Source organism: Sabethes cyaneus, chromosome 2 (genome assembly GCF_943734655.1).
Source record: "Sabethes cyaneus chromosome 2, idSabCyanKW18_F2, whole genome shotgun sequence".
Taxonomy (NCBI): domain Eukaryota; kingdom Metazoa; phylum Arthropoda; class Insecta; order Diptera; family Culicidae; genus Sabethes; species Sabethes cyaneus.
Window position 1 is genome coordinate 170,780,200 of NC_071354.1, and position 13,558 is coordinate 170,793,757.

General features: G+C 41.3%; 1 protein-coding gene across 2 annotated transcripts; it reads right to left on the reverse strand.

The window, feature by feature from the left end:
- Positions 1-518: 518 nt before the first annotated feature.
- LOC128737722 (flightin) lies at positions 519-13,205 on the reverse strand. 2 transcript variants are annotated; one of them, XM_053832418.1, is made up of 5 exons: positions 13,186-13,205; positions 2,365-2,516; positions 2,145-2,297; positions 1,994-2,076; positions 519-1,129 (listed from the first exon to the last, which is right to left on the reverse strand). In XM_053832418.1, exons 2-5 carry the CDS (start codon positions 2,481-2,483, stop codon positions 1,083-1,085), a joined length of 402 nt encoding a protein of 133 aa, XP_053688393.1. In that variant the 5' UTR covers positions 2,484-2,516; positions 13,186-13,205; the 3' UTR covers positions 519-1,082. The 2 variants fall into 2 exon arrangements, with proteins under 2 accessions (XP_053688393.1, XP_053688392.1); XM_053832417.1 differs by lacking the exon at positions 519-1,129 and having other exon boundaries at positions 1,801-2,076.
- Between the last annotated feature and the right edge of the window lie 353 nt (positions 13,206-13,558).

A 13,558-nucleotide genomic window follows, 5' to 3' on the forward strand; every position in this document is an offset into this window, starting at 1 on the left:
TTGACAGAAAGGCTTACGGCTAGTTAGAAAGTGTTTATCGAAAACGGCTATTTTATACTGGCTGACGTTTCGGTCCTCTGTAATGGGCTTTTTCAGAGGTGACTGCAATTAATTTTATTGTAAGTATTATTTGAAATTTAAAATTCCATCTAAAACTTTGCTCAGAGATACTGGTACGTTTGACTCCTGGTCAAGTCTATCAAATCTGAGTCACAGACATTACAGAAATGGACAAAAATTCCATCTGGTTTAAAGAGGTTTAAAGCCCGATCAGACCAAAATAACAATTTTAAAACAGGAAGAGTTTTGTTGTAAGAACAGTAGTGTTAACTAGCGCCTACGAACATAAAATTCTCCGTACACAACTTAAATTTAAACTGTTCGTTAAAAGTTTACCTTAGGCATGGAAAAAAATTGGAACGATTAGATTACCATTTCTATTTGGATGGGTTTGATTTGATGGGATTTCGGTTATACCGTGCGTAAATAAAACAACTCAAACTTTCTCTCTTCATCGGTTTTTGTATTTTCATGGTAACTTTGAACAAATTATAATTTACTATACACTCGGTAGTGTTATGTCGGAGTTACAGTAGTGATAGTAGTAGTTGTAGAAAAAATCAAAATAATATAAACAATATGATAAGTGAATGATAAAGTACAAAACAAAGTATTGATATTTCATATTTGAATATAAAAGTAACCAAAAAGATCGATATAGGATAAGAATAAAAAAGAGCGACCCCTGATGTTTGAGGCCATAGGACCTATGATGATTAATCCATGATCTCTGGTGGATGTAGTCTAGATTCACGTTGTATTGAATATGTTGGCATGGTTTTAAAATTACTCGTAAACAATGTTGATATTACACACTGGCTGGTGTTTGAGTGTTGTTGTAGTTGTTGTTGATAGTAGTAGTAGTTGCTGTTGTGCTTTTCGGTTCTAGTTGATGGTGTTTGGAACGCACTCAAAAACACTAGTGGTTGGTCACACCGTTGCTACATAGACGAAAGATTGGGTTCGACAATGTATGATGGCTACATTTGAAAGCAGAAAATGTGATTCAACCACTCAGCTTTTCACCAGACCCGATAGATGTTGTACGATTTCATGCTAGAACTTCTACCTATAACATAATATTATAAAATGTTCGATATTGACCGCATAAGTATTGAAATGTCTTTTGATCTAAAAACTAATTGAGTTGCGAATAATGTTTAATAAAACTGTTAAAGCTAACAAACTCTGGTGGGTAAAATATGAAAGCTAAAGCAAAGGATTATTGCAATATATTGCTAGTAGGTTTATGTGCGCGCTTATATATTTGTAACAAAATTTAGGTTATTCTTCTCGGCTTTCCGCAAAGGGTTAAGCGTATTTTTCTTAGGCCTAAGATGGTTTGCAAATTGAGGGCGCTATGCAGAACTTGATGGTTAGTAGCATACCGCCCAAGCTGATAGAAAAGTATGAGTTAGAACCATTTTAACTCCATTGAATTTATATTTGTGTTATTCAAAACCTAGTTTACTTCAATTCTTGTAGGAGTAAATGGTTTTACAAAGAAAATTCGTTTGCTTGTTTTCGTTAATTGGTGTAGTCTCTCTGTTATCTTAGTTTTGTGAAAATTAGTATTTGAAAGTTCTTATGAGTTGGGAGGAAAGGGAAATTTTAGAATATGCTGGAGTTGTTGATTAATAGTTAGGTACTGGAGATTTGCTATTTTTTTGTCGGCAGTTTCCTTGGTGCCAGTTGCTGCGATAAAAGCGTTTCTGGCAGAGGAACGGACCCATCGTCCACTGGTTGGTCACGTCACCTGCTCCAATCTGCCTTCAGTGATTTTAAAGCATAGAATCATTAGATAAGCGGGTTTCTGATTTGTATTTTTTCCATTTGTTCTGATTATCTGATTATCTGGCTGTTTACAAAATTCTTGCGTATTTGCTGTTAATGTAGCGCTTAGAGTGGAAGTTATAAGATTTGATCTGATTACTTAGGGTGTGAGTCATTTTATGTTCATTCCGCTTCAGGCCGATATTGGTGTAATTGTACATGTCGTCAATGCTCCTCGGTGTTCTGTCAAAACAAAATGAAAGTTTTTAATCCACTATCGACTATTGATACAAATATATTATACTACTAACTTTCTCTCAGTTCGCAGAACACGCTCGGCCCAATACTGTGGACGAGGAATTTCTCCTGGCATTCCACGAGCGCGTCGGTCCAGGTAATCAATAACGTCATCATAATAGTTATGGCGATAATTGTACATGTAGTTATACTGTAAAAACTTGGGGCTAAAACAAACGAAAAAGCGTTCAATTATACTCATTTCAGTGAGAAATAAAATTACGTCTTACTTACCGAACCCAATGTTTGTAGAGCTGCAGCTTGCGCCGCTGGAACTCATCGACGATGTTTAGTGGTTCGGCACCACGAGTGTCCTTAACGATGACGTCAGCCGATGCATTTTCATCATCCATGATGGTGGTGAAATTGTCGATTGGCGCTTATTTCTGTAAAATAAAAGCAATATATCATAAACGTTGTGGCTAATATCGAATCGGACAATCCGTAGCTGCACTTGTTCCGCCTATAAACGGCGGCTATTTTTCGACCGAAAATAAATCAATCGACAGCGGCCTCACCTCTGCGACGGTGGTGAAAATGTGACAACGATGTGATGTAGAGAATGTTCGTTCATTAAAATTAGAATCTTAAAGAGGACATTTTCTGCATTCTCTTTTTTTATTTTAGATGCAATGTGATTTTATGTGATGCTGAGCCATAGTTTTAACAAACATCGTGACTGTGACTGCAATGCGTTGCGGGCAACGGTTCAAATCAGACGAAAATTGCAAAAACAACCATCACAAATGGATCGGATCGCATGAGGTCTGTCTGTTGTTTTACTAGAGGCTGCTAATCCGGGGATTCACCCTAGGACTCGGATAAGGTTGGTTTATTTTACTGTCACACAAGTGGACCTCTCCGATTTTAAGCATTCTAAATTTGAGTTTACCGTTGCGATGATGATTCATGCTGCCGGCAAATTTGAAAGCTTTGTATATGATAAATTTGTATTTATAGTAGAAGCAAGCTGCAGAAAAGGTAAATCAATTTTCACCATATAATTTGGCAAATTTATATGATGTGCACTTTTAGAAATTAACGATTGATGGCAAAAAATTTTGATTTGTTTGTAGTTGATACGCTACGATATAACGATGTGTACGGTGAAACCAATGTGCATGCCCAAAGTACCTCTGTTAGTATAAGTGCAACATACGTTTTCCATCGTGTGTTCGTTGCATCTGTCAAAAACACGTGTTTGCAATAAATCAGGCGTTCATTTACTATAGCCACTCAGAATGTTTCGATACGTTTTCTTCGGTTAAGTTGATTTTTGAACGATTAACGATCAGATAACTCATAATGTTGTTTCTTTGAGTAACAAAGAATAAGGAAGGAAAGCGTATGCATTTGAGAATTAGTGACTCAGTAGATAGGATAAAGTGGTGAGTAACTTTTATTGGGCAGATAATCAAGTCACATTGATGTAGTCCTACGTCATGCCCGTCTTTACGGCTCCTTCTCCAGCTAGGTACCAACTAGCTGAGTACCCAATCTTACTCGGGCCCCTTTGTTCCCCAACCACTTGTACATCTGTAATCGTAAGGTAACTAACTTCAGTCCAATTACGGCTACTATAGATGGTCGGGTATGAAAATTTGAATACCCGAACCCGACCCGTACCCGATAAAGAAAAAAATTAAAGACCCGTATCCGGCCCGAACTCGCAAATCTACTTTTTAGTATTCCATGTGTTCAATAGAGATGGTCGGGTATTTAAATATAAATACCCGAGCTCAAACCGTACCCAGCTTACCCGCCCGCCTTACCCGCCCCCTTGTTTTCCAAATCAGAGTTCCTTCCAGGTTTATCATTTTTACGTATTTTCCCCTCATCCAATACTGCACTTAACTGCACAATTATTAGAGTAAATGCTCCGTTTGGGCTTCGACCGATAATTTTCTATTGGTCGCAGTTGGGGACGTTGGAAGAGTTGGTGATCCACGGTGCAGTGTTTATCTTCAGCCGGTTCATCTCCTTTATCTCCTGGTCTATTGGCATGATGGACCAAGACCAGGTCCGGCCAAAAGGCCACATGCTTTGCGCAATACTTGATGAAGGCGTCAACTTCCGGTAGATACTTCGTACTGTATCTTCGTATCTCCTCGTACACCGTAAACTCCGAATGAAAGGACAGCGGCTTGAACATTCTTTTCTCGCTGACCGTCAGCCACAGAAAGATCTTCTTCGAGAAGTTGGCGCGAAAGATATAGTTTCATCGTTTACCTTCTTGGTGGGGGACGTAAAGTACTCAGTCCTCTGCCAGTTGTTGTCATCCAGTGTCAAGTAATTTTCATCGCTTATCATGACCGCGACATCGTGCTTCACCGGATAGATGTTTTTACTAGCACCTTTAGCCGTTCTCAGGGTGATTTTCTGCTACTCAGACACAGCCAGCCTCGACTAAGGCTTCCGTAAAAAATGTCCATTTTGGTCAAGTTTTCACTGTTTAGCCGGTTACTCCAACCTCCCGGCTCAAGGCGCGGAACTTTGAGACCAACTTGCTCTCTGTTTTCATCCTATAAGCTTTTGCTGCACGTTACAGCCACGCAGCACTTCGTGCGGCCGGAACCAGGCTTCCGTTCAACGCATGCGCCTCGCTTGCGTGAGAGGATGTTGTAAATGCCAGATTGGATCTGTTCAGCGAGTCCCAAATAACATTTTTGTTGTATAATAGGTTTTTAACCACTTGTTCCACTGGAATTAGCTGTAAAATAGTTCTATAAGCTATTATACAACAACTTGGGATACGAAGTGCTTCACTGTGTGCAACTTCTTTGCTTTGGGGTGGAGCTGGCAGCAGGGATGGCTTGATCACTTTGACTCAATTCATTTGACAGTACCGTCTTACCGGGGCCAAATAAGACAAAGTTATATATGGGACATTTGTAGACCAGGTTATTATCTATAATTTTGCTGAATAAAGTTTTGCTGTATCTTTTGTAGTTACGGCGCTACAATGCTAGTATCTTATTAGTGACTAAATGAACGTTCATTTAGTCACTAATGAATTACTAGCATTGTAGCAGTACAGGACAATTACGGGGCTAGTGCAACGTTCCTACTGACTCTATAGCAACACCTCCCAGCCGAGATTCGAACTTACGACGACTGACTTGTCGCCCCGAAGCAAACTGGGCGGTTTCGTATTTGCCTCTCATCCAATACTTAGATGAACTTAACGATGGAAAAAGATTACAAAAGATAATTCAATGAAACAAATTCGTTTTAAATCCTACGTTTATTAAGCCTTCTATAAAAATGCTTCTACGCCCTTCCAGGTGGCTTTACAGCTGTTCACCGGAATTTTCGCTATGGCCGATTAAAACATAGACGTCGGCATATTATTCAACTCTTTCGTGGCCTTGGCGATCGGGTCCTTCACCGTTTTGGCTACAAAATTATTGAGTAAATGCTTCGTTTGAGCTTCACCCTAAAATTAACTATTGATCGCAGTTAGGGGACGTTGAGAGAGTTGGTGATCGTCGGTACAACCTTTATCTTTAGGTTGTGCTTGCTAGAGAGAGTCGGTAGGATCGCTACACCGGCCCCGTAATTTTCCTGTACTCTAACGGCTGGCTGCGAAGTCTGTCGATAAAGAAGGGTAATGTCGGTTTAAGCCCACGGCTTTGCTTATCTTCAGCCGGTTCATCTGCTATAGTGATCTTTTGGCTTGATGGGCCAAGGCCAGGTCCAGCCAAAAGACCACTTTCTTTGCGCGATGCTTTTTATTGAAGACGGCAATTTCCGGCAGGTACTTCATATCTTTCGTACATGTATCTCCGCATCTCCTCGTTCACCGTCAACCCTGAACGTATTAACAGTGACTTGGGCATTCTCTTCTCTCTGATCGTCAACCACAGAACTTGGTAACTTGGGGGCGGAGATATACTCGGCGTCATCACTTACTTTTTGGTGGGAGACGTAAAGCGCTCGGTTCTTCGCCAGACGTTGCATCCAACCTCGTGCTTCGCCGGAGAGACGTTTTTCGCCAGAATCTTCAGTCATTCTCTGGGCGATTGCCTGCCACTCAGACACGGCCAGCCTCGAATGACGCTTTCGCATGAAAATTTCCATTTTGGCCAAGTACTTCTTCGCCGTTTAGCCGGTTTCTCTGAACTCCCGGCCGAAGATGCGGAACGATGAGGCCTTATTGCTCTCGGTCTTCATCTTTAGCTCTGCTGCATGGTCGCGCAGCACTGTGGGCGGCCGAAACCAGGCTTCCGTACAGCACTTTCGCCTTTCTCACGGGAAAAGATGTTGCGAATGTTAGATGGCTTTATTCGGCGGATACGAAGTGCTTCATCATGTCCAACTTCTTCGCTACGAGTGGAGCTGGAAGTACGAACAAAGCATCGAGCGTAGTTGTTTGACAGTTTTCACTATGGCTGCTGTATGCAAATCAACTGATAACGCAGGCCCTTTTTGGCAGGGCGTTTTTGGCGCCCCTAAGAGCCAACCGCACGCTACGGCGCTGGGTTTCAAATAAGGATAATATTTTATCATATTAACGATACTAACGAGCATTTTATTCTTCTGAGTATTCGAAGTTTGCGACTGTTCTAAGTTTGATCCAGAACGGTATACTGTCCGGATTTAGAACCAAAATATTGAGATGTTTGTTAAATTCGGACAAGCATGATTATTAATGGTAACAAGTTAATGTTTTTCTTAGAAAATGCATAAGAAAACGTTGAAGTAAGCAGAAGCCGTGGTACCAGAAGGAGCGTCGATCCATAGAACCGTCAAAAAATTTGTAATTCCACAAACTACGCTGGAAGAAAAGATGAAATCAAGATATGCTCGTGATCGAAAGGGCATTCAGGCTGCGCTTTCAAATGATGAGAAAAAACGTTTTGGATTACGTTATTGCAAGTGCGGATACCTTGTCATCGAGAGAATATTGATGCAAGGTAGAAGCCCCGGTGTCTTGGGAAATCGCAAGTGTTTTAAAACGGACTCACAGGCTAAAGGAGCATCAGATGATTTTTGAAACTTGGTACAGTAGAATTTTGAATTTGGCAACAAATGCGTGTCGCCTATGTTGCCAAAATCGAGACCCTTTTTTGATATGAAAAAATTGAATGTAAATAGGTTAGAAATTGGATGTAAAAAAGAATTGGGTGTATATCCGTGAATCATCTGTGCCAATAATTCGATTTTTGAATAAATTCGTAAGAAGACAATAAAGCAAAGCCATGGTGTTAAATTCCGTTATCGAAACTTGATCTTCTGATTTTCTTATACGACAGACGTCTCAGCCAACTGTTAGGGTACAGGACAATTGCAGGGCTAGTGCTACCATCCTATTTGACTGTAAAGGACCAAACAGAACGCTGCGTCAACGCATCCGTCTGCGCCAATTTGACAGTAAACCCATAGAGAAACTGTCAGAATAATGCTAACGGACGCGTTGACACGCAGCCCAGGTAGCACCAAATCGTACATCAATGTATGAAAACTATCGGAAATAACTCTTAACAAATTCGGAACTAAAGCTAAATAAAGTTCACCCAAGTTGATTTTCAATCGTATATAATGATAATAACTGACACACATACGATTTTCAGCACAGAATTGTATACCAGTACGGAGCGAGTCGCGCTTAATCGGATGTTATCATATATAACGATGAAACGCGTATATTTATTCCTCATCCCGTATATCGCATCCAAAATAGTACGGATATGCCAGTTTTGCGCATCAAATACGATTTATTAGCATATATATGTGTACGTAATGCTGGTTGTTAACTTTTATGTACACACAAAAATGCTATCTGGGAGCATTCTGTTTAACCTTTGAGAGCTTCTCCCAGCTGAAATTGGTAAGCATATTAAGCAAAAAGAAGATTTGTAACAATTTGTTAATTGAAATATCTTGTCTGTCAGGGAATACATTATGCAAAAAAAAACAAATTTTCATCCGTTCAAGAGCCTTGGTAATCATGGACGTCGAAAGGGAACCTGTGATAAGTCTATTTTTGAACACGATTTTCGATCGTGTTATATTTTAAAGAAGCTGAAGCCATTCGAAACAAACGAAGCATTCATCTTTCGTACCATCAAGCGATACAAGGAAACCAGCTTGGAAAATATTTCCCAAACCTGGCCGTAAACGCACTGTAGGAATACCGGAAAAAGCCATCAAACGAGTAAGAGAGCGAATTCGACGGAAACCAGATCAGTCTGGACGTAAGTTGGCCAAGGAACTGGACATTTCACAGTCAATCATGAGGAATATTTTGAAAGACGATCTTCGATTGATTCCACACAAATTGCTAATTGTGAAGTTCTGTTTTCGGACGAAAAAATGTTCCTCTGTTTACTTGCGTCATTATCCGCGGTCCTAAGCAATCCCAAATACATGAATTTGAAATATATCTACCACTTCTGACTCGCCGTTGTCAACGTTTGCGGTCCGTGGGAAGCGTGCGTTTAACTTCTATGAGCACCATGAAAGGAAGGTGCTTATGGTTTTCGACGCAAATATTTTTAGCCCAATCCTCCTCGATTCCGCTTTCAGCCTAACGTTGATAACTGCCGCCGTTGCAAAGTTCTTGGCTATGATTTCACGTTTCAATGCCCGCTGTTCTCTTTTACCCCCTGAAGAATGATGTTAAAAATATACAGAATAAGCCGTCACCTTATCACCACATGTTTCAAAGGCACTCTACTGTGTCCCAAAGATGTGCACGTAACACGCCCACTGTAGTTGATCTATCGCGTCAGTTTTGTTTGGAAAACTGTGTTAGTGTATTATCTGTTACAGATGGTCTCGATCAACTGTATCGTATGCTGCTTTAAAGTCAAAAAGAAGCGATGCGTGTGCACGTTGCACTTCCCCGACATTTCTGTTAGATCTGTTGGATGGTAAAAATATGGTGCGCCGTGGCGGGAGTTCTCATGAATTTCATACGAATCTTTATGATATCGATGATAGCCAGCGTAACAGAATCTGGGAAATTACCTTGCAGGCGACGTTTACCAACTGCGACTTCCAACCATTCCTCCGCTGCTAGGCAATCTTTAGCGGCAGCTTTGTTGGTCTCCAGCAACTCGATTTCTCATTTGGCCTCTTGGAGATCAGGTGCTGGGACTACCTACCATGGGAATTCTACGGTTAACTTTTGTTCCGCTTCCTTCTACATGTTCACCAATGAGGTGTTCATCGAAGAACTGCTCCCACCTGACGACCACCTCGCGCTCGTTTGTCCCTACCGGACAAACGCACTTCCTCATCCTTCATATGTTAGGTTTCAATGTGCAGCTCTTACAAGAATGGTTCCCCTTCACGTCGAATTTTTCGTAGTTGTTCTAATTATTCATGATCTCTGTCCTGTATTTCGGGCCTTTATTTCTCAGAATTGTTACAAACTGATTCCTTCTTTCTTTTTCTTCAGCAGCATAGAGCCGGGGTGGCTCGTGCTGTTTCAAGCACTCGTCTCCATTCAACTCGGTCTTGGGCCACTCGTCGCCAATTTCCTAGTCGTCTCAGAAGTCGCAAATCGCTTTCAACCTGGTGGAGCCATCGTGCACGTTGGGCCCCCCTGTTCCTGGGGGTTGTTGAAGGGGACTATATCGTCGCACTGTCGTCCAGCATCCTTACGACGTGTCCGGCCCACCGTAGCCTGCTAACTTTCGCTAGATGTACGATGGGAGTCTCCCCAAGCAGTGCCTGTAGCTCGTGATTCATACGCCTCCACCACTCTCCGCTTTCAGTTTGTACTCCGCCAAATATCGTCCGCAGCACTTTCCGCTCAAACACGGCAAGGGCGCGTATGTCCTCCTCAAGCAGCGTCACGGCTTCAAGTCCATAAAGAACTACCGGTCTAATAATGGTTTTGTACATTGTTAGCTTCGTGCGGCGGCGTATGCTTCCTGATCGTAGCGTTTTACGAAGGGCAAAGTAGGCCCGATTTCCCGCTTGGATGCGTCCGCGGTCACCAGCGATCCCAAATACACGAACTCTTCTACCACTTCTAGTTCGTCGCCGTCAACGGTTACCGTCCGTGGGAGGCGCGCATTTGTTTCCTTTGAGCGTCTTCCTTTCATGTATTTAGTCTTCGACGCATTTATTTTTAGCCCAATTCTCCTAGACCCCGCTTTCAGTCTGGCGTAGATTGCCTCCGCCGTCGCAAAGTTCCAGGCAATGATATCGAAGTCATCTGCAAAGCCTAGAAGTTGGCTACTCTTGGTAAAAATCGTGCCTCTCGTTTCGATGCCCGCTCGTCGGATCACCCCCTCAAGAGCGATGTTGAACAGCATGCAGGATAGACCGTCACCTTGTCTCAACCCTCGTCGCGTCTCGAAGGGACTCGAGAGAGTCCCAGAGATGCATACGAAACACATCACTCAATCCAAGGTAGCTCTGATCAGTCGCGTCAGTTTGTCCGGAAAACCGTATTCGTGCATTATCTGCCATAGCTTGTCTCGATCGACTGTATCGTATGCTGCTTTGAAATCAATAAAGATGTGATGCGTGGGCACGTTGTACTCCCGACATTTCTGCAAGATCTGTCGGATAGTAAAAATTTGGTCCGTAGTTGCGCGAGCCCCCATGAAACCCGCCTGATAATTCCCTACGAAACCTTGTGCTATCGGTGACAGCCGGCGTAACAGGATCTGAAAGAGTAGCTTGTAGGCGGCGATTACCAGCTGATTCCTTACTCGTTATTATTTCATCAAATCTTCTACACGATTGCGAGGAACATGCTGTTCGAGTCACAAATGCTGTTGCTGTTGCTGATAGTATTTGGGCAAGTTCTCTCTAGTGGCAATATTCAGATAATTTATCCATGCCCTTTTTTCCCCTACAACCCTTGTTGGCATTGCACACCATTCATTGCCACCAGACAAGGAACATTTTCAAAGGTCTCTTAAAAGCTAAGCCCTTGACCATGATGGCTTTTTTTTGGCTTAAGTGCCCAATTTTCACCACATTTTGCTCCAGTTCTTGAACGGCGAATCGTCTTGTATTCTCAGAATGCTTTTGTGAACGTAATTTTTCTCTTATAACTATGGCATCTCCATTAATTCTCTGTAAATTTTTCCATTCCAGCTTCAGATCTTAGTTCCTCTTTATTTACCTGCGTTACTCGTTTTTCCCTTCCTCACCGGGGGTTTCCCCTTGCAATTTCTCTAACGTTCTGTGGGCCTCTTCGATTTTACCTGAGTCACACTTCTCTCACTGTCTACAGTTACTTATACACGGAAACAAATCCGATTCCGCTACCATGAATAAAATCATGAAATCATGAAGTTTGAATTGCTGTCAAATCATGATTGTACTTCCTTATCAGGGAGCAAAAAATCATGAATAATAGTTCATGATTTTGCGTTGCGTTGTACTGCAAGAAGTTCATGATACCATGATTATTATTCATGGTATATTTTCATAAAACATAAGCTAGAAACCTGAAATCATGAGTCATTTTGCGCATTTTGGAGATTAAATTTCTACCCGTGTATGATTCTATGTTATATTATAACAGAGGAATGCACGGTTGGCGTTATTCATGGGGTACTGTATTTGGATCCCGTTCAGCGCTAGTCACCGAAGTGAGCCTACAAAGCACCACCAACCAGCAGCTGAGTTAGTGACGGGCTTTGCACATACTTGGGTGGCTGCCAAAGTTTTAACGAGACGAGGACAGCCATGCTATTAGTATGATCGTCGCTGCAAATAGCGCCAAATGTAATCCGTAATTAGAATCCCGCAACAGTATCGTTCCCAATGTGGATCCATACTGTTGTGAAATTTGAGTAACTGTAACTGATGGAGCAGCTAACAAAATTAATGACCTAGTCCAACCCTTAATTCAGGTGAATCAAGCGGTGATACAAAGCGCAGTCAGGTCCTCATAAATAACTCTAGTTTTTCAAGTGTGCATATGTGTAACGCAAACTTATGCGCCCTGAGGTTCGTAGGGATGAGTAAAGCAATTTACACATATCTAATACCTTTCAAAGGGTGTCATAGTCTAGTTTTGTCGAATTTAATTAAAATTGAAGAAGTATTTCAAAAATTATGCATAAAATGTATTTTGTTTACCTTTTCGACATAGCCAATTGGCATACCATTATTAAAAACAATTAAACCTAGTTTACCATTATTCAAAAGATTTTTCTCGCCTGATTGAATCAAATGTTATCTAAAATGTTGGTTTTTCTAATGTAGAGGGATGTTTAATCAGAACTACTGACTTCATTCAGACTTTCATAATAGCATTTGAGACATTTTCTGCACGTGGGAATTAAGACAAATTGAAATAGTTTTATCAATTTTGTCGATTAAATTTTGAATGAATTGCGATATTTTTCGATCATTAAATCACTCGTTCTGTAAAATAAAGTAGTAAAACAAAACATTCTAAGTAATATGGTAATACGGTATTTTTCATAACATTTTTGAGGATTCACAAAATTCATTAAACTTTTCCAAGATTCCGAAGAAGAAATTATCGATCAAAATATGTTTTACACAGAACATATAAGGACTGAATATTTGAATGTTCAATTGAAATCGTTTTAGAGCTTCTCTTTTCGAATTACATAATCGAAGATTTGCTTCTAGGTATGTTTCAAAACACTATTTTCTGGTGAGCATACTCCTCAATAAACAACGATACATAGGTATGTATTCTATAAATAATAGATAACTGTTGTTAGGTCTCGTTTGATGCTAGAGAGAAATAATTCACTTCAAAGTACTCCAACCACTGATCATTTCGAAGATAAGTAAAATTGTCCCAATCGATCCGGCCGGTAACTCACAATTTCGCTTGACTGTCATTACATAATCGGTTCAAATTTAGTCTGTTAAGGCCACTGACTACTCCGTATCAGCGAGCATTATTATTAACCTAGTGCACAATTCCAACACTTCGCTGTCACAAACAGTCCATCAACAATACATTTCCTCCAATTGTATCATAAATCAGTCCAAAAATATTCCCATTTTCATGATCATCACTCGGTTCACCTCCGCCGATAATTTTCTATTCTACTTTTATCGGCCACTTAAGCTGCACTTGATTTTTTTTCTTCGTACCTGTGAGGACTGACTTGTTAATCCGGTGGAATGAACAAAGAGACTAACTTTACGTCTGCCGATTCATTATTAAATTGGCATTGGCGAGAACGATAGGCCCCAGGTGAGCGGGACGGCAAGACAGACTATTTCGCCAGTTGCCCTTTTCCCGATTCCGACACTTCGCGAACGAAATGCGCGGATCCTTTTGCTTTGGCGAAGATCACCTATACTGCGTGGCCTCCGTGCATATCGCTGCTCGCTAATCGCTCGGCCCGAACCCCGGAGTTCGATTTGCGTGCTTTCCACACGGATACGAATTTCGGCGTGTTTTCGCGCAATAAATTTCCTGGGGTTTCAGCCGCCGCTGGCGGTAACGCATGGCATGATGGTT

What these genes read in the sequence shown, in the direction of transcription:
- LOC128737722 (XM_053832417.1), bottom strand. Translation starts at nt 2,483, where the DNA reads ATGGATGATGAAAATGCATCGGCTGACGTCATCGTTAAGGACACTCGT. An exon ending in CTCTACAAACATTGGGTTCG is followed by an intron (nt 2,298 to 2,364) that starts GTAAGTAAGACG and finishes CGTTTGTTTTAG; the next exon opens with CCCCAAGTTTTTACAGTATA. An exon ending in GTTCTGCGAACTGAGAGAAA is followed by an intron (nt 2,077 to 2,144) that starts GTTAGTAGTATA and finishes TTGTTTTGACAG; the next exon opens with AACACCGAGGAGCATTGACG.